Source organism: Pseudopodoces humilis, chromosome 9, assembly GCF_049639895.1.
Source record: "Pseudopodoces humilis isolate 2021_Gansu_Grassland_sample_001 chromosome 9, ASM4963989v1, whole genome shotgun sequence".
Taxonomy (NCBI): domain Eukaryota; kingdom Metazoa; phylum Chordata; class Aves; order Passeriformes; family Paridae; genus Pseudopodoces; species Pseudopodoces humilis.
The window spans coordinates 18,499,058-18,523,314 of record NC_142208.1 but is presented as its reverse complement, the minus strand read 5'-3'; the positions used below and the strand labels follow the sequence as shown (position 1 = coordinate 18,523,314).

Genomic DNA, 24,257 nt, shown 5'->3' with positions numbered 1-24,257 from the left:
GACAGAGAATTTCCTGATGTAGTACAGTTTTTAGAATCAAGGAGGAGAGTAGTAAAAAGGTTCAGAATAAAAGGTTCATGGTACACATCTTGATGTCTCCTAACCACTGATGATAGCTCATTCCTGTTTATTGTCACAGTGCTTTCTGCTAAGGTGAACAGTGACAGCTCTTAGCCGAGACTTCCTGTGAGAATAAGAGTGCAGATTTGTAATGCATTTAATTTTTTCATTAGAAACAACTGCTGAAGGGGTTGATCTTGTTTCCAGATACTTAATCATATCTTTCATTTCAGCTCTTATAACTGAAAAAAGTTCCCAAACCGGTTGGACTTCAGGTCAGTTGAACAGAGGTAATGAAAACTTCACCTTCAGGTTGTATTTTGTGCTCCAGTTGAGTTAGCACCAGCCTCCTCTTTAATGAGGCAGTCCAGTCCTCTTCATAATTGTTACCTTGGTCTTTTTTGCAGACTTAGAGCAAGGATCACTGCCCACACTTGATTTACATGTCAAAGGTTATTTTCAAAACTTTAGAAGTCAGTTCTCTATGGTGTGCTCTTTCAGTTAATTATAAAGACTTAATTCAATACAGGCAACTTGCCCTTACAAAAGGGACTTGCATCCTTCAAAGATGGAGTGGTGGTTGCACCATGCCAGAAGTTAGGTTGGGGCAAAATAAAATGCCTCCTGCAGTAACTTTGTGCAGCGTTTATGTAGAAGCTACTTCACTGCCTTGGTTGTGCTATATAACAAGAAAGAAAGTCAAGAAAGGCAGAATAAGAAGGTAGGCGTTCTAATTCTTACAGGAACAGTAATTGCTGTCTGCTTGTTCTGTAGGGGTCCATTTGTGCTGTTGACAATATCTGACAGAGAATTTGGAGTGGCAGCTTGTTTGTCTTGTACCAGTAGGTGGAATGATGCCCACAGAGCAGTCTGATCTGTGGTACACTTCAGCATCCCAGGTGATCGACACCAATTAAGCTATTTTTGTGGCTTTTTCATCTCAGTTCCTGTTGAGATGGTGTGTAATTAAAACACCTGGAGGAGAAATTAGAAATTCATACATTGAAAATCATTCAGTGTTCTCTATTATTCAATGCAAATTGCAATTCTAATTAACAGCAGGATCCTGAGTTTGCTGTTGGTAATTAAGTTTTCTCCTGAAGTCTGCAGCTGAAAACTGACTGTGCATATCTGAATATGTGATGATGTTGATATTTGAGAGATATATTTAGATTTCTGTGATTGGGCATCCACCATATTGACTGGGGAAATGGCAGCAAAATAAAGTAACTTTGAGTCCTACTAGAAAGTTTAAGACAGTGTAGTTGCAGCGGTGCATTCTGGAAACACTTAGCAAGAGAGAGCTATGGGTGTTACTATGTCCATGGCATTGCATTGACCTTGACAAGAAGATTGCTGGTCTTGGTTTTGCAGTGGAAAGCCCTGTCAGATCTGTGTTTATTACTTCTAGATGTCTGGAGCATAGCTGAGAGCATGCAGCTGTATGCCACTAAAAACCATAACTGTCTCTTGGAACATGAGATAGACTTCTCCACTTATTGAGGGGTGAGAAGCAATAAATCTCTTTTCTAAATTGTCTTTCCAAAGGAGTGCCCAGAATGATAAAATTGTATGTTTTCTTTGCAGTTATAGTCTGGAAACTGTTTTGTATTTTTATCTTGGGTTGAGACCTTTAAGGTAATAACGTTTTCACACTCAGATGCTGATGGGTACATCTGCTTGCCTTTTCCCAGCTGGAATATCTTTTTATGCTCAAGTGCAGTTTGAGTCTCCTTGAAAGTGTATATCCTGAACTTCTGTGCCTAGAAAGCGTTAGTGCATTGTTCTTCCTGTTCTGCTTGCTCCGTCTCTCCTGAGCACTAGATGGTGCTGGTTCTTTCCAGCTTTTGCTTGGACTCTTGCTGTCGGTGATGGCACGTGTCTTGATTCCCAAGAGCAGAGTTCATCCTCTCAGAGGAAACCAGCTACTCTGTTTTGTTCGTTCATGTCTCCTCAAAGCAAATCAGCAAGCAAGAGTTTCCTAACAACGTCACTGCCCAGCCTGTGAAGCCAGTACTGTGCTCTGTAGGCAGAATACAGCACTGAATACATTTCTGCACATTTGTTCAGTTGGTTTGAAGATGGTGCTAATGATACCAAGGTTGTGGGCTTGATGGCCATATGGGTCATTCACTTAAAAGCTGGGCTCGAAGATCCTTGTGGGTCCCTTCCAACTCAGAATATTCTGTGATTCTGTAATATTCTATATTGAACACTCTCCATGTATTCACAATATACAGCTGCTGTCTCAGATGCCAAAATCAAGTCTTTGAAAACATTCAAGTTCAAATTATTTACCTATTTGAATCTTGTTTTGGTCTTAAAACTTTGATATGAGAGCAGAACATGTCTGCATAGACACATACAGTAATGACTGTGTGGGGAAGCAACTTTGATGTAGGTCTCTGTTGTTTCAGGTTAATGTACTGACCCAGTGCTTATGAGCTATTTAGTGGCATCTGTCTGTTTTCCTCTTCTCCTATTCTGAGCCTGCTAAACTTATTTTTCAAAATGTGTATCTTCAAAATTTTACAGTTTTAATGAATTGGCATTTCCCAAATGGTATACTAACTGCCTTCCTCAGGATTACTCCTTTCCTCATTCTGAGATTCTTTTATTGAACTGAAAAAAATAGCTTTTGTGGCATGTCCAGACCTTGATAACTCCCTTTAGTGTCAGCAGAAGTGTCAACCAGCTGCCAGTATTTCTAGGCTTGTCTTACAATGGATTCAAGTTGACAAACTGTTATTAGAGTAAATTAATGGAGGCTCTCATTTCCCTCGTGCAGATAAATGCTGGCTGCTCAAATCTTCTGTAAGCAAGGCTTCTCTGCTTACTGATTTTCTGATCTGTACCTTCCCTGAATGCTTGACTGCATCATGTCACTGAATTCTTATGAAAAGAACGTGGTAAAAAAAGGACTGAACTTTGCTCTCAATTCATGTAACCTTACTGATTTCATCAGAGTTGTGTTCAATGCTGTGTCTCTACAGCTTGACCAATCCACTTCTGCCTACTTAAGATGATGATTCACTGCAGGTGAAGGTCTTCGGACCGCATCCAGAGTTTTCTGCAGAAAGGTTATTAGGCTCTTCTTTTCCCCTGAGGGCTGTGAGGCTCTCTGATAGTTAAGAATGTTTTGGTTCACCTTACCTTATCAGTTTAAAACATCTTGAAGGGCATCAGGAGGCACCTGCAGCCTGTAAATTGCTTTTTGCTTTCTTTTCTTTTTTCCCCTAGCATATGCAATGAATGAGGCTTATGTTTGCATTTGGCAGGTAATGATCCTGCTTCATGAAATAAGCAAGATCTTGCCTTTGTTATATTAGAAGTGTTTGATCTACTTCAAGTTGTACTCTCTCTATCCCTCAGTGCTCTGGGGCCATGGGCAGTTGAAAGTAGGACTGGAAATGGGCTGCAACAGCAGAAGTGTTCTGCTGTCCTGGGATTTGTATTCCAGGAAGAGTTCTGCATTTGATCCCTGATCAGTAGCACCTAGCTATCATTAATGCACGTGCTGGCTTTCAACAAGAACGATGGTTTTTAAAACTTCAATTGCAATCGCATAATGCCTGCTGTGAAAGGAGCATGAGACTTAAGAAGTCCCATGAATAGGGCTTTCTGCTAGTGCAGATCATTAAAATGTAACCTCTGACTGGTTTTGAGCAGTCTTCCTTAACTCATTGTATTCCTGAGAGACAAATATAGCATTTTATATAGGTTGCCCTTTGGGTATAGAAATATGGCTTTGTAGTGTGATGGCACATTGTAGCAGAAATGTACAAGGCATCATTTGATCCCCTCAGGTTGATTTTTTCGGTGCAAATTAGGTAAGATTTTGAATGCTTCCTGCTGAGACCTTCCAGAGTGAGTTCTGCTATTGAATATCCTGCCTTGAGGATAATATATTAAGTCCTAAGGCACGTGTAGTAAGTAGAGTGATTTTTTAAAAAAGAATTCTGGTGCAAGTACAGCTTTGTTACATAGAGATATGCTTATCAAACTGTCAGCATGATCAGTTATGTAGTATCATCTCTATATTGCTAGAGTGTCAGAAATCAAGTCTTCAGTGATGTTTTACAGCTTGTGTGCTCTGTTGCTGCTGTTATGGGTTTTGTTCAGCCCCAGAAACAGCTGTTTTCCCATTTGCAATAAAAATGGATGAATTCTCCACAAGATTTATGCAGTGTCTGGGATCCCTGAGGCTAATAAAATTCTCTGTTAGGTTAGCATGATGAAGTCAAATAAGATACAGGATATATGGCGATGTCACAGCACAGACTAAATTGTAGCAGAATTGAAATAAAGACAAGAGGAGAAGGCCTCAAGCTGTGCCAGGGGAGGTTCAGGGCAGACATGAGGAAGAATTTATTCCCTGAAAGTGTTGTCAAGCCTTGGAACAGGCTGCCCAGGGAGGTGGTGAAGTCACTGTCCCTGGAGGTGTTTGAGAAAAGAATGGATCTGGGGCTTAATGCTATGGTTTAGTTGACATTGTGGTGTTTTAGTCAAGGACTGGACTTGACCTTGGAGGTCTTTTCCAACCTTAAAGATTCTGTGATTGTGTTCTATGATACTGACAAATCCTGTAAGGCAGCACCACTCACGTTTTTGAGGTACCTGTCAGCACTACACCTTAACTGCTCAGTAAAACACACTGACTTCAAAATACCATGTGGAAATGATTCTGGGAAGCAAAGGTAAATAAAAAAAACAAACCACAGGTCCTTTTTACAAGGCCCACCATAAGTGTTGGGGGGAAAGGGAGACACACAGCTGATAATCTGATGGTCCAGGATCCAAAAGAGAGTATAACTGAGAAACTGCTATCTGGGGTGTTTATGAATGCACTAGTACCAGTTTGAAGTGGCAGCTGGCCCACTGTCAAACACCTGTGAGAGAGGATTCACAGGCAAAAAGCCCTCTGTATTCGTCTGAAATGCTTTAGGGATAATTAATGTGCTATCAGTGAGAACCTCATTGCTCTGGGCTTTTTGACCTTCACAGGGAGGAGGAAATATGACAATGATGTATTGCCTGTGGTGTAACACTTAAGCCTTAGACCCAGCTTAAGAGCACACAGGGTTTTTTTTGTTTCTTTTGGATTTGTTTTTGTGGTTTGTTGTTTTTTGGGTGTTTTTTTTTGGGAGGGTGTTTGTTTTTTACTGGGAATGGGTTTAACTACCTGTGCTAGTTATCAAGGTATAGTTTCACTATGGGAAATGCATGAGTGCTGAGTACACTTATGGCAGTGTGGCTAATCTATGTTGAATTTATTAGCATTACAACAGTTTTATTCCCTAAAACTCACGGTAAGCTTAAGAGTGCCCCTACAGTATTCGTTGCAGGGGCTCTGCTCAAGGTAATGCTCTCTAAAGGCAGTGAGTCAGCTGGGGTCAAGACTGTGGTCTGTATAGTGTAGTACATTCTGATGAGCTTAATATTCCTAATTTTTTTCAAGAACTAATTGAAATGAATGTGATTTCTTCTATTAGGAAGACGAAGTTCAGGTTGTTGGTCATTATAGAGCTTTTTCTTTTCACAGACTTTAAATGTTTATCAAAGTATGTGTCTTCTGTCTCTAACAGGTGAACAGGCCAGTTAAGACACATTTTTTCAAGTCTGCCTTTTAATCTTAGGCAGAGTCCATTGCTCATCTAAGTGAAGTCCACTTAAGATGTTGATACCTATGCTTCCATGTGCTATCAAAGAGGTTATGTATCATCCTGGACTCCTAAAGCACTGTTATTTGTTCTGGGATTTGTTTTTAACCACCAACTGTCAAACAGAAAACCTGGGGGAAGGGGCAGGAGGAATTTGAGATATCAAAGGAAAGAGCTGTGAAACCAAAAGTATACAGTGTTAAAAGGGAGTGTGTGTAAGACAATAGAGAAAGACTAACGATGCAAGTAATAACTTGCATTGAAGGATAATTGTGGTGCTTCCCTGAATTTTGGGTTGTGTATTTTACTATGAAGATTTGTAAGCACTCTGGCAACTGCTGACTTGAGAGGTGAAGAGTCTTGTTTACATTAGTAATTCTGTTCCAGTATAATTGTGTAAAAAGAAAGCCTGTAATGTAATGAGGAGAAAGATTACTTTTATTAACACAAAGAAAAGTGTCTGCAAAGATCACTATTGTGTGAGATCCTTCTGTGCCACAGAAATTATCAAGTCTCTGCTTTTAAATCATGTGGTTTGTAAATGAATCAGAGACTCAAAATGATTCCTTCTGGAAGGGTTCAGCAGAAGATATTTTCCAGATTAAATTATATCTGGTCCACTTTGAATGACAAACCAGGCTTCAGCTGCCAGTTTTTGTCCCTGTGTCCTTTATAGGTGCTCTACAGATCATAAGTGTCATGTGTTGCTAATACTGTAGAATATGAAAGCAGACATCCTACCTTTAGTTAGCTCTGTCACCCAAACACATCACAACAGAGAATAGAGGAAGTTAAAACAAACGGAAATATTGTGCTTATGATCATGCTTGGTAAGAGAAATATTATCACCTCGGCCCTGGTTCTGAAGCTGGTGGAGTCTCTGAAAGGTGTCATAATTATGGGTGTGGGCCTGTAGGGTAACTGTCTTACTGAAGGGGATGCATGAGGATTGAGGAGGACCAGTGAGAAGAAATTCAGTGTTCTCCCTTAGTAGTGTTTTGAGGTTACAGCTGTTTCCTCTTGGAAAGCAGTTTTGCCTTCAGTTTTAGTGCCAATGCCAGCACAGAGTTCTGCTTTAGTCTTGGTAACTTTGATGAAAATACTAAGCTACGTATAAGGAGTTATTTCTTAATCACCTTCAGCAAAACATCCTCAGGAAGCTCAAACCTTAACGCCATTAGCTTTAATTTCTGCAGTCAGTGAAGAGCTGTCATTCTGTGAGTCAAAGCAGATCTTCCCCTCTCTTCTAGAAGCAAGGATTTTTTGAAGTTAGTAAGTGCAAAAGCTTGCATACATTAATAGTGGGCTGTCTGTGCTATGTACACTGGGATCTGTTAGGAAAGGGTTCCTTTTATAGTTTGAAGTGCTAAGGGCAACAAGATGCCTTCAGGTATTTGCAGTAAAACTGCTTCTTATAATCTGTGTGCTTAGGTGATCTTCCCCTTTGGGCTCTTAGCTGGTGTGAACTGTACAAGAGCAGCTATGGATGCAGGGCAGTGCCAGGCAGGAATTGCTGATGTTAGCCAGCGTGCCCACCTGCAGCTAAGAGCTGTTCATGCTCCAGGCAACACTGCCCTTCTTCCGACAGAAATGGAACAGGAATAAGGTCAGCTTTGCCACAACCAGTTGCAAAAGGGGATTTTGGCCATATGTAAGGCTTGATTATTCAGGTATTTTTTTGTGTTTTCTCAGAACTTCAACACCAGAGGCCCAAAAGCTTGCTAATGCCCTCAAAACGAATACCTGGAGATGTACTCGCTAGCACGGTGTGGCTAAAGCTGTACTGGAATTTCCAACCAAGATTTCTTCATTTGTTGATGCTTGCACCTAAAATTCTTTAATTTTTTTAGTTCATCATAATTCAAGGAATGCCTTTTTGCTCTTCACAAGTGCTTTAGCTTGTAGAGTCATTATTTGAAGGAAAAAGCAAAGAAGGTAGACATCTGTGAATCTCCTAAAATATGGCCATTAATATGAAAAAATGTCCAAATGCTAGTGAAAATTATTGTCACAGGAGTGTCAGATGGTATGACTGAATTTCTCTTGGAATTACAGTGACTGGAGGGAGAAGAGAAAACAATGGATGTAGTCAAATCAGAGGAACTTTTTATAAACTCAGTATCTTTTGACTCTTTCTGGACTAGAAATTCTTTAATAGGACAAGGCCAGATATTTTGAAGTGTTATTCCTGACAGAACAGGTGACTTTGGATCCTTTCTTTTTTTATTTTTTTAAGCCTGTGAGCCTTTTATTTATAGAACTGTGTTCCATTGTAAACTTAGCCTAACCTGGTTAGCAGGAATGTGTTTTAGGTCACTCGGGGCAAGGCAACCTGTGAATACAAAATGTGCACTTTCATGCTGTCTCTCATACAGTCTGGTGATATATCTATACTGAACTCATGTTTTCTGTGCTTATGTCTTCTGTGAAGAATAGATCAACTATAAATTGTTCCTTTAAATGATGAAGGTCTAATTCTTCTCTCAGCAGGTTATTTTTCAAAGTCTTAGGAGCCATTGGAGTTTTAAAAAACATTTCCTTTGCAGTTTATATTAAACATACTAGAAGTATGTATTTGGAGGGCAGGGGATGATGAAGACTGGGGTTTGAAAGGGTGAGGATGGTTTACATTGCTCTGCTCTCACAGGAAAAAAGCCTTAAAGGGAGGTAGCATGTCACTTTATTAATAAACACTAGGCTAAAAAATTCACTTGGCAATTTCAGGCTCTTTTAAGAAATACAGTAGGTCTTTAAGAGACTTAGAGTACTTAGATATATATGAACTAAGACTGGTTGTAATGTACTCTTCTACCTGTGTTATTACATTGCAGGAATAGTCTTTTCTTTCTTCTGAGCCCAATGGTTATTGGGAAATTTTTGGAGAGTCACAGAATGCTCCCATTGTGCCCTGGCAAGCCACTTCTACTTGTTTCACCATGTATTTTGGAAATCCCGGGAATAATCCATGCTGAATCTGACTTACAAAATCAACTTTTCACTTTACCAAGACTTTAACTTTTGGAGAGGAAGTCTATAATTTGCCCTGACTTAGAGATTATTTGATTGATATAGAGAAGATCATAGTATAAATAATTTTTCAGATCAGACAAAACAAGCTTTTATTGGCCTAGCTTGAAAATTTTAACACATTCTTCTGAATTTTGGGCCTGGGTATTAGTATACATTGTGAGCTTTTCATGAATGCACGTTTTGTACTGGCTGGCTTAGGTCCATTCTCTATGAAGACCAGTTCACCTATTTAATAGTTATGGTGCAAGGTTGTGCTAGCATTTGTGTTCTTCAGATAAGTTTGTGCCTTTTGGGGAGGAGAGAATGGTGAGGAAAATCCCCAAAGCTATGTAATCTTGGCCTTATGTCTAAAAAAGCTTCCAAAATGAGTGCTTTCCCAGTTCTAGAGATGTAACTGACATAGTTGGGAGTCACAAAAACCACTTGTCTCCTAATAAAGAAATGATTAATAAATACCTTCAGCCACTAGTACTCAGTCATGTCTGGAATGAATCATTGAACTAGAATAACATATTCCTCTGCTATCCTGTAATTTTTTAAAAATTTACTTGGTTAGTCTTTTTTCCCCCCCAGAATTCAAGTGGTTGGCTTAACTGAAACTGAAATCTTTACCTCTGGCTCCAGATATTTAGCATTGTAGAGAAATATAAAAGTTCAATATTCACACAATAATATTCAGCTGCTGGCTTTCCTTTTCAGTGGCAGGCACTACACTACTGCATTTCTTAAGAAATGAGAGAGAATGTGAACTTAAAATCAAGAATTTCAGATGGTGGAGCCAAGAGCTATGGCTGAAGCAAAAAAAAAATGTGCAAAGTAGATGCATTATCAAAAAAAATCTTAGGACACTCAGTCTGCACCAGTTCGTTTTACTGGGATCTTTTAAGTCCTTGGAGTTTTTAAAATATCAGCCTAATGGTTTATCCAAATTTAGACATTGTACTCTGGGCTCCTGATTTTGTAAAGCCTAGTCTCAAGTTGGTGTATGCTGTTAAAGAGAAGACATGCATGGTTAACTCTAGGTCTAAAAGGTCAAATTGTTAAGAATTACAGAAATCCCACCTTGAACAGATCCTGCTCTACAGACTGACTTATGTGTATTAAGAGAAAGCAGTCTCCAAGGAATCATACTGCAGAGTAAACGGGTTTTGTTGCTGGAAAAGTGCAGGCATATCCACCTTGTTTACTGCATGAATGGCCTAATACCTACTTGAATTTTTTGCTGAGTGTAAATATAAATGCATTTTAAATAATATTAGAAATTATATATAAAATCTTTATTTTATTTGACCCAGACAGGTTTGACTATCTTTGATATATTAATCTTGTGTTAAGCCTTCCCACCCTTCAGGTTGTGTCAGGCCTTGTACCTGTAGCAATCAATCTAGGATGAGAGTTTCTAGAGTTTCCTTTATTTAGGCAAAATATTTGAGTGGCAGTTCTGCCCTCTTACCTTCATTAGCTGACTGCTGAGATCATCTGCCTGGGCCTGACTGCATCCAAAGGAGAAACTAAGTGTGGTTTAGACATTAAAGAATCTTGAATTTCCCATGGGATGACAGATATAGACATCTGACTTCTGCATCTCCCAGACATTGCTCAGTTATCTCAAAATGTTTTTGTTTTAATCTTGACTATCATTCCTCTGCCCTCACAAAAAATGGTGTCTGGTTTGTATGCATGCACTCTGGTGGTCTGATCCCCTGCTAGCTCGTTCTGTCTGGCAGGATTCAGACTGGCAGTATGTTTGACCAAGGACACATATTGGCTTAAATTTTAGGAAATTTAATGAGTGCCCTCTGAAGCTAAAATGACAAATGATCTGCAAAGTGCACTGAAGGTATGTAGAGAATGAATGTCCTGGTTTTTATTAGTTATATGGATTTTTCAGATTATAAGAAAGGTGGTAGTGGTTATAGTATTTTAGTTTACTAGACATTAGGGCTCTTTATTTAATCACATTTTCACTCACACTTTTTTTGGTTTAATTATCAATGAACAACTCTTTAGCTATAATTTTTTTCCCCGAGGGTTTTGTCTTTTCTGAGTGCATTTTTTTTCAAATTTTTTCACAGTCAAGACTGACCCAAATATATATCAAAGTCACCAGTTCATTAATGAATTTTCTGAAATGTATCTTTTTTAATGAGCAGTTGAAGAGCTTCTTTGTTTTGGATGAAATTTGTATTTTGCTGTGAAACTCAGAGCACGGATGGTTCATTTATATGCAAACTTTGGATGGCTTTCTGAAAGCTGTCAATATTGGCTTATTTTATTGCTGACCTTCACTGTAATTTTTGTCATCTGGAGCAAATATGAGAGAAGGATTAAATGTTCTTTAGCTCCATTTTGCACAGCAATGTTTTTTGGGTAATGTCACACTGTGTCCACAGGGTAAGAATATCAGAGGCTCTGCCTTCCTTTTGTAATGAATGCAAACTTGAAGATTGTTATTTTAAATACATGGTTATTACAGTAAATCTCAGCTATTTTCATCTGGAACCATTTAATTCCTTTAGGTAATGTCACATAACCAAAAGGTAAGACAAACTTTTTGTCAGTTTTCCAAATATCTTGTGAAAATAAGGCGAGTTTAAAACTGTAACGTTTCAATAATAGAAACAAAAAAACAAGAAAACAAATCTTGAAATGCTTTCTTGAAGCTCTCAAATTGATTGTCTGAACCAAGCATGTGTGCCTAACCCCTCATCAGCCTCTATCTGTCCATGTGAGGTGATGTATGTAATAGTCCTAAAACTTCTTAAATACGCAAATTTCAGTAACTTCTAGGCTGCCTGGGGGGTGGAGGGGTTCTCTGACATGGAGCACCTAGTAACTTTCCCCATGAAACTGACTTGGCTGCCAGGCTGGAACAGCTGGAGAGGAGGGTGCTTTCTCCATCCGTTTTACCTGCCACTGCTCTGACAGTGCCATTAGTAAACACTGGCTTTTCCAGAACGTGGAAAACTTCCCCCTGCTGGGGGCTGCCTGGAGTTTGCTTTAAAATGAAATGAAGGAGTATTGCCAGGACATTGTCCAGCCCCTCAAGCAGGTGGTTTACACACCTCTTCCCTGAGATCAGATCACCCTCTAGCAAAGAAGAAAGGGAAATATCTGCTGCTTTACAAGGACAAGGGAGCGCTTTGCACTAGAGATGGATTTCCAAGCAGCTGTCAGCTATTGTCACTGTCTGATGAGTTTAGAGGCACAGCAAAACAACTAAGATGAATTCTCACACATCTATCCAAGAGGAACAAGTTCGTACCAGCAAAACCAGAATACTGGATTTTCTTCAGTTCTCTTGCAGAAATATCTTGAATTTCCTCTAATATGTTTGGTGGTGGTGGTGGGAAAGTTTTCCTGCCCTGTCCATCGTCTATCCTGTGTGGGATTTGGTTTTGTTTTGGTTTTTTTTGTGCTAACTAATGAATGCTCATACTCTGCGATTGCTCAAGTGTGCAGTTAACAGTTGAATACTCCGCAGAAGGACCTCTCTGTAGAACATCATTGTAGTAATTTTTTTTTTTCTTTTCTTTTCTTTTCTTTTTTTTTTTTTTTTAATGATTGGAGACCTGGTAGACATCTACCCTTGGTTATTCATTTTCTCTCCTGGAAATCCTTTCTGAAGAACTTCAGGCTCGTGTACTGGGAGCTGGAGTTGCAGATTGTCATCAGGACTTGGGTTCAGGCTTCTGGTATTTTAATGGTATTGAAAGATGTAGCTCCTTGTTACCTCCCCCACCCCCAAACCTCTATTTGTCTAGATTTCTCCACTCCCACCCAAACCGTAATTTTTGTGCTTTGCACGCTGCTGTCAAAGAGTGTAGTCTTCTTCAGTGTCCAGCCTGGAAAAGACTTTATCATTCAGATATCAGTCACATTCTTGTGACATCCAACTCTTAAGCTTGATCCAAGCTTTGCAAAGGCAGCCAGTTTTCCTGTAAGTTGGTGTATAAAACAAACTATGACTCTGCTGTGGTGCTTAGGGCAGTGGGGCTAGAAGAAGCAGGGTCCCAGCTGTGTGAAGTGCTGCAGGGTCTAGAGAACAAGCACAGAATGATCAGGGATCCAGCAAACATCTGTTCTAGGGATGTTGTTCTTTCCTTATCCCAAAACAAAACGCTTATCTTGTGGCTGGTGACTCGGGTTAATGTAATTAAAAGTGAGTGTGTAAACAAGCCTTCTGAATATTGCTAGAGCAGTGCTGACCTTTGCAAAAATGCAAGGTCCCTGTAACTCTCAGTATCTCTGTGGAGACTCAGATATATAGTGTTTACTCTTGTGGGGCTTCAAAAAACTAAAAAGCTTGTGGGGGTGTGTGATGTTGGGGGGATACCACATGACCCTGTCCTGTCCTGAGAGAATTTTGCAAGAGGTGAAATAGTCTTTCCGGTATCTTTTTATGCACACTGAAGGTTTACGTTGAATGTCTGTTGCCCTCTGGCCGTCTGAGAGCCTCTCACATAAAGCAGGCTCCGGTGGCTCTCACCCCTTCAAAGGGGCGACTATAATTAATAAGCCAGCGCGGTTTAAGGGGCAGGGAGCCGTGAAGCGCCGAGTCTGCCTCGAGGCCGGCTGGAAATAAGGGCGACAAAGGAGGAGGGCTCCAGGACACCAACCTGCCGCTGTCCCTGCGTAGCCTCTCGGGAGCCCTTGTCCGGCTGCCCGCCCCGCTGCCAGGGATGCTGGAGGCGGCCCCTCCTGGCAGGGAGCGAGCTGGCTGGGGCCGCCAGGGACGCCACCTGCCATGGGGCTATGTTCCTGCAAAGGCTGCCGTGAGCAGCCCAGAGGTAACTAACTTCCCCCTCAGCTGGGACGGGGAAGCTCTCCTTCCCCGGTGAGTGCCGGCGGGGCGGCGGAGGGAGAGCGCAGCCCCGGCTGGGAGAGCGCGGCTCGGGAGCCACCGGCCGAGTCCCTCCTGCGGCAGCGGGACGGGGGGAGCGGGAAGCGAGGCCGCTGTCCCTCTGTGTGCTGTACCCAGCGCCTAGCCCTTCGGGAGGTGCCACCACTTCTGCTCGTGGGTCAAAAAAAAACTCGGCAAACTAAACTAAACCGTTAAAAACTGTCTGGATATGATGTTAAGCTTTAAACGCAATCCTTGGTTCTTTTTCTCCACTAACAAGTAAAATTTGATGTGAGGGAAACCGGTTGTTTCTTTTCAGAAAGGCTGTTAACTTGGCAATAGCATTAGTTGACAATCTTTCCTCTGTTCTGCGTAGTGAGGGACTTGGATATTTTCTGAAAGGTCGAGCTCCCAGAAGTCTAGAAGAAACTGCTTTAGGAGGCAATGTCTCCAACCCACTTAAAGCTATTGTAATTCTCCTAAGGATTTTCAGTTACTTCCAGAGTGGCTCCTGCATGGGTTTATGTGTTGGGACCAGCCTCTGACATCCTGTCTGTTTTGGGATAAGTTTGTAGTTGATATTCAGGCACTCTAAGAAGAGCTGTTGTTTGAGCCCAAAGAGAAGCGTAGCTTTCCTCAGCAGAAAGCAGTCTCATAAGAATGATGTTCAAAAATGTTACTGTGCTTGGAGTTTGTAAAATAAATGCTTGACTGTTTTGACTTTTTGACAGCTGAAAATAATTCTTTTTTAGTAATCAAAATCCTCTGAAGTTGGATTAGTGAGAAAATAGGGAGAAAAATTGCTTCCTGTGCAAAACTTTGGAAGAAACACCATTAGTAGTTGCTACGCTGGAAGTATGGTTCAGAGAATGGTAGAAATTTAGCACATATGGGCAAGTTTTGAGGGAAAGGGGAAAAATAAGCACATTGGTGGAAATTTGGTGAGTATGAGGCTGCTGTCTTCATCACAGCTGCATCAGGGTAAATTTTATAAATGAAGGTAAAAAAAAGCTAAAGGTGGCAGTATAAAAGCTAAAGGAAATGTTTGCTGATGTGAAGTAACTTCAGTAACTGTCACTTATATTAGAAGCATAAACACTGAAATCAATTTTCCCTGTCAGGAGTAGAGAAGACCAGGTAAAGGTCTATCTAGTCTTTCAATTATTATTGAGTTGACTATGCCCAGATTGTTGGTGTGGCACCTGGTGAATGGATCTGAATTTTCCTCTAAAGACAGGATAAGGAAAAGAAAAAAAAAAAAAAGCGCAAAATATCCCTGAATTTTGGATTGGCAATACTGTGGGATTTTTAATACGCTTCTGATTTTAATCTGTTGAGGAAGGGGAGGCTTAGATTGGGTGTTATCAAAAAACATTTGTCCTAGTTCTGGCTTGAATCCAGTCACCTCATTCACTTGAGTGAAATTGTATTTATCTTTTTCGGGAAGAGCTTCTACAAACAATGGGTGTTTCAGCTAGCATATTGCATTCAAGCTTGAAAGAACAAAGTGTGTTTGTGTCAGAATTGCACATTTGTGTAAACCTGCAGACACCAGTGAAGCCACTCCACCCTCTGAGAACTGGTACAGTTGAGATATATGTTTGTGCTAAATTATACTTTGCCTGTGGGACTCTATTGAGTATGTAATACTAAAAAGTGTTTTGAGGACTTCTTTCAAGGTTAGACCAAATTTGGCTCTGTGTGATGCTGCTGAAATTTGCTTGTTCCTTGGTGCTTGGCATGGGCCCCTTTAAAGCTGTAAGCTTATTTTCCAGTGCTTTTCATGTGGCTCTAATTTTATAAGATATGTAGTGAAACCACTGATTTAGATTGCCCCTGCTGCTTTGCTTTTTTGGCTTTAAGGATGGTTTAGACTATGCGTGCATTGGCCTTTTGATCATGAGCTTCAACAAGTCCTGCTTTGCTGTAAAAATACTTTCAGCAGATGTGGGAAGGGTGTGGCTGGGGACCTGGGTACTGATAGCAATGATTTTCGTTATTGCATTTTCCCTATCAGCTTTTTCTGATAGCCTTTTAGCACATCAGGCACAGATAAGGCTAACTGATGATAGATTCCTACTTCTTGGAAGTTGCAGGCTGAAGTGTCTCCTTAAATGCAGTGGGTTATCTGCAGATAAAGACAAGCTTAATAAGGGGGGTGAGTGTTTAAGGATATTTGCATTTGTTTAAGGCCAAAAAGGAAAGCTTGAGTTGTCATCCTTCCCCACTCATCTTCCCTTCTGTCCCTGTGGCAGAATTACCTTACTGGCTGGAAAGTAACAGACTCCTGGGCAGGAATGCAGAACTGTCCCTTTACCCTGTCATTTAGGTTCAGTTGATTGCTGTGCGCTGAAATCAGAATGTGGGAGAAGGATGTGATTGCTGGTAGGAATTGGAAAGGAACTAAAATCCACCTTCCACCTCACCCTTGTAGTACTGTTGGCTCCCACTAGCCTAGAACCTGAAGCTGTTGGGAGTGTTTGCCATGTGCTGTGGTTGATGGTTTACACTTCACTGTTTCCTGCACCAGCTTGTTTCAGTGTGATTGTATTTATTTTCTTGGCATTTTTTATACTGAGAGTTGTTCTCCATCAGATCATCCAAAAAAATCTTGCACTCTAATATTACAAAGATTTCTGGTGGTTTTCCAGTGATGCAATGTAACCAAGATTGTGACTTCTGCCTTGACTTGCTTTAACCTGGTTATCAATTTATCCTGCGCAGCGTAGGTCTCCTGGGGAGACCCACCTTGTGTTCACTATGAAAAAGGTTTCAAACTGGTGCAAACATAAAGGATGAAGGAGAACTCTAGTTCTCAGCCAAATAGTATTTGCCCTTTCAGTCTTGTGTGGTGTCAGCTGCCAAGGTGTGCTTTCTGTTACAATTTTGGGTTTAAAAGGTGCAGAGTTTATACAGGGTTTGTAAGACTGGGAAACTAGGAAAATGGGGCTTGCCTAGGATACCAAAACTCGCTAGGTTATTTCATAATGGTTGTGCTTTGTGTGAAAGGAATAGAAGAGGAAATCTGGAAAAAATCAGTTGCATCTGTTGGATGACCTTAATGCTTTCCTGTGTAGAAGCAAAAGGGATGAGGATTTAGAAGACTGTACTTAGTAAGACTGCAATTCTTAATGCAAATAAAATCTGTTCAGTATCTTCCAGTCTGAAATGCTTTAGAAATGTGGCCTTGGGATTATATAATACATAATACTACCTCAGAGCTAAGGAAATAATTCTCCTGTTTTAAAAATAACCAAAAGCTAAATTGTTTCCTCTATCTTCCTTTTTTTAGATTTGAGTCTCCACAGTAACTAAATATATCTCCTAACAGAATTCCAGAATGAGTTCTCACTAGAAGTACTGAGTAGATTTTGACCATAATCTTATACATTTGGCTCTCCTAGGGACAGTGTGATTGGCTGTGCATTCATGTGAAGCACACAGTAGCACAGTTGCAGTATTTCACAGTTAAGAAGTCCCCAGCATGTGTATGAATAGACTTGGGTGCTTATACATTGCACACTTTCCTTCCTGTAAGAAACAGTTCTCTGTGATGTGACGTAAGCACTGTAAAAACAGCCTGTGTTGTGTGGGAATGTATATTAAGTTGGGATGTGAATTCATTCCTCATTTTAACAGGGTGGTCAGTTTACATTTTAACTATAGTAGCAAAAAGGTCTTCAGAGTCTCCTGCATTTTTTGAAAACTGAAGACATAACAACAGAGATAAAGGAGGAATTCACAGTCTTTTCCAAAATGTAAGATAAAAGTGAATGGATTTTCTTAGTGAGTGCACCAGAGTATGCCACCTGCATGGTTCTCCAGCTGGCCTTCCCTATGTGCACCCAAATGTGCTTCCTCTCCTTTTTCCATGTGCCTATAGCTGCTAAGGGTGACATTTGGAAGGTACATTTGGGACATTATTTTTGCTGAAATTCAAAAATTAACTAGAAATTTGAAAATTTGGGAGATGGGTTTTAGGAAGAAGTATTATCCTGAAGTTATGTGGTTAATTATTACTTATCTAGAAAACTTCTCTGTGACTGGTTTTGTCAATGAAAGCAAGGAGTAACCTTTGACCTAACACAGCAGAGCTGTTGCTGTGTTAGTTGGTGGAAAAATACTATTTACCTTTATGGTCTCCACTACTTATCCTCTGAAGAGGAAAGGAATTAACTGATAGCATTTCAAAGCCTTGATCCCTTGATCATATGTTTGGTCTCTTGTTCAATTCACCACCTGTTTTTTGATGTTGGCTAGTTGCTAAGCAGAGCTAATTACAATTCTTTTGTTGAGACACTTCATTAAGAGGACTTTTTATTTAAAAGTTGTATTTCTACAGTTCTTGATTGCTGTAACTTGAAAATATCAGTTTCAATTAAAAAGGTTTATTTCTTCCCACATTATTAATAATTTAGCAGAAATGTAAAATATTTTCTGTTGTCATCTTTTTCCATGGAAATGTTACATTGTGCCGTGTTTGACTATGTCCCTCAAAAATGATCACATATGGCATAATAAGTGGAGTGGGATACAACTTTGCAGGACAGGAAATACAGGTCAAAAACCAGAAAAACAAAGTGATGGATCACTACCTGTATGTGGGTAAAACAGGGGAACTATGGAATACTGCTACATTGAGGGCAGGTGCACAGAGGTTTTTAATGTGTAACAAGCACAAAAGATGAGAAGCTGAAGCAATTCTTTCCTTAGTCTGTGCCCCTTCAATGAACTATCATTTACAGGTTAAACTGCCTGCTGTGTTTTATCTGTACACAACTAGGCTAACACTTGAAGATTTGGTAACATCTACTGTATGCATAACCTCTGGCTTGTGTTTATTGTCAACAGTCTTGCTACTTGTTGATCTTAATTCAGACTTTCATAGTGAGAGAGCTCATAAATGCAGCATGAACCCCTGCAGTGACGTTGCTTCTGCTCTCTGTTACCCTATCACTCACTTGTAACAGGAAAGCTTTCTAAACTGCATAAAATGGGATAAACTCTCTCTTCTCCAATTTGTTTTATAGCCTCTCTTCTCTTTTTTCCTAAATAAAGTGTTCATCTCTGCATAAGTGTAGTGTGGCATCCTAACACAGGCAGAACTTGCATTCCTTATTCTTGGGGACATCTTCCAGGGATGGTGACTTTGCCATTTCCCTGGGCAGTCTCTTCCAAAGCTTAACTGCTCTTTGAGTAATACCCATCCTGAACCTCCCCTGACATAACTTTTCCTCTTGTCCTGTCACTGATTGCCTTGAGAGAAGGGGCTGACCCTTGCCACAGCATCCTTGCAGGTAGAGAGCAATAAGGTCTCCCCTGAGCTTCCTTTTCCCCAGGATGAACAACCCCAGCTTTGTAAGCAAATAAAGGCAAATAATTAGCTGTTGTTGTCTGGCATGATACAGAACTTGTTCAGTTCATGTAAATGAATCAAATGAGGTCTCCAGGTATTTTAACCAAAGGGTGATGTGGCAAGGAACCCTCTCCTGTGGTATGTGAGAACTGAGAAAAGAGGTGTTGTTCAGACAAACTTGGTGGTTAGAAACTGATGTGGCAGGGTTTATTTCTCCTTTCTTTTCTTTTTTTCCTAAACTACAATTGAATACCAATGCTACAAAACATAATCTTTATGCCCGGCACAATACTCAGACTGAAATGGCAGTAATGGAGCCTGTGTCTGGGTACCTCAACCTGCTTGTGGAGCAGCTGGCTGAGCAAGGTTCAGCACTGCTGGATCCCCCACTGCCTTCTGGAGGAGCCTGGAACATCCAATCTCTCCGTCCCCCAAACCTGAGTGTTTCTGGAAACAGTGGGGAGCAAACTTGTGCAGCTCAAAACGTTGCTGAAGGTGTGTCAGTGGTGTCTCATCTGCTGCTTCTCTCGAGGCATCCCGGGATGTGTCCTCCAGCCTTGCTGCAGGTATCAGTCATCAGAGGGGATTGTGTGCTGCAGCTGTGAATGACAGGCTTCTCGAAACATCTGGGGCATGCTTGCTGACTTGGAGTTAATGCTTCTGTTTCACACGATGAAAGTAGCTGTGCATGTCGTTACCAAGTGGTTTTACTGTAATTAATGTTCGGAGCTTTGTTCAGGTATCAACACTGGGTGCCTTGCATCTGTTTTAAGTGATCACAATGCTGTGGGCTGCTGCTATAAATGAAGGGGTTTTTCAGGTGAGTTACTGATGGTGCTTAGGGATGTGACTAAATTAACAAAAAAATAAGCCCAAACCCTTTGTTTGTTGAGTGTTTACTGGAAAAATAACACTATTTTTTTATTTTTATTTATTCTCAGGAAGTATAATGTTAGTATTATTAGTAAGTATAAATCTAGCCACAAAAGCAGGCAATAATGTTTTTAAGGAATTATGCTACTGAAAGCTTTGAACATCTTGTTTTGACTTTCAGAAAGTTGCCTCATGGTATAATCTGGCAATCTATTCCATTAAAGAGGGTATGGTGCCTGATAGTGGGGACACTTTCCTCACTTCTCCCCAAACCATTTCCATGAACTAGGCTTTTCTAGCATTTAACTGGACTTCAGTCAGTTTTTCTTTTGTTATTAATATTTAGGTTATTGAAGAAGCTGTGAATAAATGCAAATACAAATCCTCTGTGAATTAATAGCTTTTTGACCCTGTGATATGGGAATTGGTACTTTGAAACAAGATAGTAGTCTATGTTTCAACAAATCTATATTTCAAAGCATAACTAATCAATTAAAGGGTGCATGACAAGAGAACAGAAGAACAATGGGTGTTACTATATATTATATAAGTAGAATAACTATTTTGCTTTTTTTTAAGTGACGTGGGAAAGAAGTTAAGGAATTTTTATGGTGTTTGTTTGGGATACTTTTGCTGTTTTACTAGTGACCTAATTTCAGCAGTTGCATCAGTGTAAGTAGTGAAACAGCAGCCTGAAAGGTAAGTTTTGCAGCTCTGGTATAATCACTGGGTTTCTGAAAGGAGTAAGTAATTAAACTTGGTTTTTAACCAAGAAGAGGGCATGTCACATAAAACATTATAGCAAGTGTGTACCCTGTAGGTGATCCCATGGCTGTTTTCTATGCCACAGTTGGTAGATACTACATGAAGAAATGGGATGGAATTTGCCATAGCTTGACCTCATAGACAAGATGATGTTTTTGCACTTACAGGAATTCTTGTCTTAAAAAGTTGGTAGTAAGGAGAGAGAGTGTGCTCTCTCTGTCAGTGTCTGTTAATAACTGGAAGGGATTTGGGGACTGGTTCCTGAAAGAGCAAAACCAATGAATTTCAGTACTGCTTTGGGAGCAGCTAGGGTTCCAGGAGAGGCTCTCTGTCCTCCTACAGCCTTTGCAACAAAAATCTTATCTCTAGACTTTCAAGGTGCAGTAACATCTGTGAGTGGAAATGGATATTCATTTATGCCATGATGCCAGGTTTAATGAACTGAGCAAGTGAATCTGGTGGGGAGTTGATAAATGAATGAAATGAACTATTTGAAATTATCTTTTAAAATTAACAAGTTTCTAACATCTATAAAAAGGCCATTACCTTTCAGCTTGGAAGCATAAGTATGTGCCAGCTCATTAATAACCTGTGACACTGAGCTAGTAATTGAGGCCCTGGCTGTACCAGGGAGTATGAGGTGCAACCTTTGATTCCCAGTAATCCCAGATATGTCTTCTCTTGGCCATGTCTTGGCAGGACCAGCTGTGACTCAGTTTCTGAGTTGGCTATTGCCAGCCAAATGAATTGGGCTGTGCTACTGGTATGAGTCTGAGATGGGGAAAAAAAAATTCTGTATGAATCTTTTTCCGCAAGATCTTGTTTAGTGTTTTGTTATCAGAGGGGAATACACACTTCTCCAGGTTTAATGGTTACAGCAGTATCCTAGCACTATCTATGATGGGTAGTCTTGTATCCCCAGTACCTTTTGTTTATCAAATCAGAAGTGATAGAGGAAGTCATTATCTTTGTAGATGGTGTAGTCTTTTCTACTGGGCATCCTGTTTTTATGAGGTTTCTGGGATATGCAGTGAACTGCTGCCATGAGACTGAGAAATTAAAAAGGCTATATGTCACCATGGTGTTTTCACCTGTGTTCTTGCTGTTGGGATGGTGTGGATAAAGACTCGTATGTGGAGGGCAAGAGACCCTAACAACATCCTGAGCACTGGATTGGGAGACTTAAGTTTAGTACATGTATCTTAGTGTTAGTTGTGACCCCCAACCAGTTTCTTAGGGTTGTTCTTTTCACTTCTAATTTGTGAAAGACATCCAATGATGGCTGAAATTGAGATTGAACACCAAAGATTGTGATTTACTCAGATACTATTGTAATGGGAGCTACATTATTGTCACAAATTTGAGAGACTGTATGTTGTTGAGTAAACGTGTTATGCAACAATCAGAAAGAAGAGACAAACCTTATGGGTTGAGATGGAACAATTTAGTAATTGTAACAAAATATTATTATAGTAATATTAAATACATCAATAATATTTATAACAATTTTAATAAAAAGGAATGGGAGAGGTAGAACAAAATTCAAGAGAAACCGGTGATGCACAGTACTATTATTTTCTACCCAAAGAACAGTATTTAACCCATCCCTGAGCAGCAATTGGCCCCTTCAAAGTAATTTCCCCTGTTTGTATACTGAGCATGATGTTCTATGTTTTATGTGGAATATCCCTTTGACCATATTGGGTCATCTATCCTGGCTATGCTCCCTCCCAGCTTTCTGTGCAGCTTCTCACTTGCAGAGCATGAGACACTGAAAAGCTCTTAAGACAAACACTACTCAGGTGAGCCAAAACACCAGTGTGTCATCAATGTTACTCTCACACTACATCCAGAAAAACACAGCACTCTGTGCCAGCTACTAAGAAGAAAATGAACTCCATCCCAGATGAAACCAGAACACAGCACAACAGTCAAGTAACACATGAAGAAATTCATTAACATAGCAGTAACTGATCATTCTAGCAGTGGTAGGCAATTCAGGATTTTTTTACTGTCTTTGCAGCAAAATGTTGTGTTGTAAATGTAATCACACTATTTTGCTCCCCATCTTCAACCATTTGTGATTCTCTGTAAGTTCACTGTGGAGATGGAAGCTTTCTAGCAAATTTACCAAGGGAAATTTGGACTGAGTATTGGAAGGTTTGAAAAAACAAATCAGACTAAACACTGGGAGCAGAATAAGAATGAAAGCTTTATTTTCCTTGTTACCAGTAGTCTTGTGAACTTTTTGAATATCTGACAATGGCAGGAAATTAAAATCCTTAATTTGAAAAGTTTCTAACCCAAAAGCCAAGATTTAGGAAAGTAGTTTTTGATTATGTAAATTGGGTGTAAGTAATTGTTTGAGTTCTTTGAAAAAAAAACAACAAACACAAACCAAAACAATCTTCTGAAGTAATTTCCTTAAATATAGTGAAAATGGACAATAGAAGGGTTGTTTTCTGCCCTGAAGTGTTCTATACTTCTCGTTCTAGGATTTTTCTTGCTCAAGAAGCTGTGTCTCTGCTCATGCCTGTAAACCCCATTCCTTTAGCATCCAGTGTATGCAGCCTGCTGCCAATATCCAGTACCACACCTGTATGATTGGTGAAAACACTTTGTCTTTCTGCTAGACTTAGGTCTGTGTATTTAGCTTTATAGTATTGTCCTTTCACTTTTTAGGGTGATGGTATTTGTACTTAACCATTGCACATTATATATGTAATCATATATGGGCAGATCCCCTGACTTTCAGGAAAGAGGTCTTTTTTCCTTTATGCTTGTCAAGTGTACTGTCAGCACTAACTGCTCTTGCTTTTAGGATAAAGTCTTCCTTGTCCTGCAGCAGCTGCTGTCCCACAGAGCCCAGACTGCCCCCCGTGACACTCAGCAAGGTGCTCCAGGGCACCATTAGGAACTAAGTAGGGACTGGGATATGTCCAGTTTGTTTCCCACCACAGCCTGCTGCCCAAGATGATTTTGCCTCTAGTTGCTTTGGATACAAAGGCAGGTACATAGGGTAAGAGAGAGAGAGAGCAGTCAGTCCCTTAAAGGAAAACTCTTGGATGCTCTCATACTCTGTGAGGGCTGGTTTCTTTTCCATATAGAGGGCAGCATCCTCCTGAAGCATAAACTACTTAAGCACCTCTAAAAAGGTGGAATCTGGGACTTTACTCCCATTGCCCAAAGCATGTAGGCCTTTTGTGTCTAGCTCTTGAAGTAACGCTTTGAAAAACCAGGGTTTTGGCTTTCTGTGTGGGAAAATCTGTGTGCGCCAATGTGTGTGCCTTGCTGATTAGCCCACTGGGTCAGACACCCCTCCGGAGCAAAGAGTCGGACTGAAGGGTGGTGGGAGGGAGGGCTTTGACTCCATCAATCCCTTTCTGTCTGTAGCTCTCAGGAATGCTGAGAAACCATATGCAGTATTGTTCCCCCCGGCATATTCTCATGTGCTTTGAGTAGCTTGGCTGTAAGCAGTTCAAATGACAGGCATCCAGCCCTCCCTTGGGAAGCAAAATATAGTTTAGACATCATTATAGGAAGGAGAATGAAATTCCAAGGAAATGAGGGGAATCTGCTTGAAAACAGCAGCAATATAAAGGGGCTCTTAGACTTTGCTATCAGGGATTTACCCAGTCTCAGCCAGAGACAGACTTGGGCAGTTTTGTAC

General features: G+C 40.3%; 1 protein-coding gene across 7 annotated transcripts in view; it reads left to right on the top strand.

Annotated features, from left to right (window-relative positions):
* ARHGAP22 (Rho GTPase activating protein 22) overlaps window positions 1–24,257 on the top strand; it is a 130,163-nt gene that overhangs the window by 25,188 nt on the left and 80,718 nt on the right. Inside the window, exon 1 of one of the 7 annotated variants that reach the window (XM_088059535.1) lies at window positions 13,222–13,540. The exons of the other annotated variants lie outside the window; for them this stretch is intronic. Within the exon in view, the coding sequence (XP_087915661.1) occupies window positions 13,498–13,540 (43 nt within the window). The 5' untranslated portion in view covers window positions 13,222–13,497. Of the gene's footprint in view, window positions 1–13,221; window positions 13,541–24,257 lie in introns of those variants that run through there. 7 annotated transcript variants of the gene reach the window in all.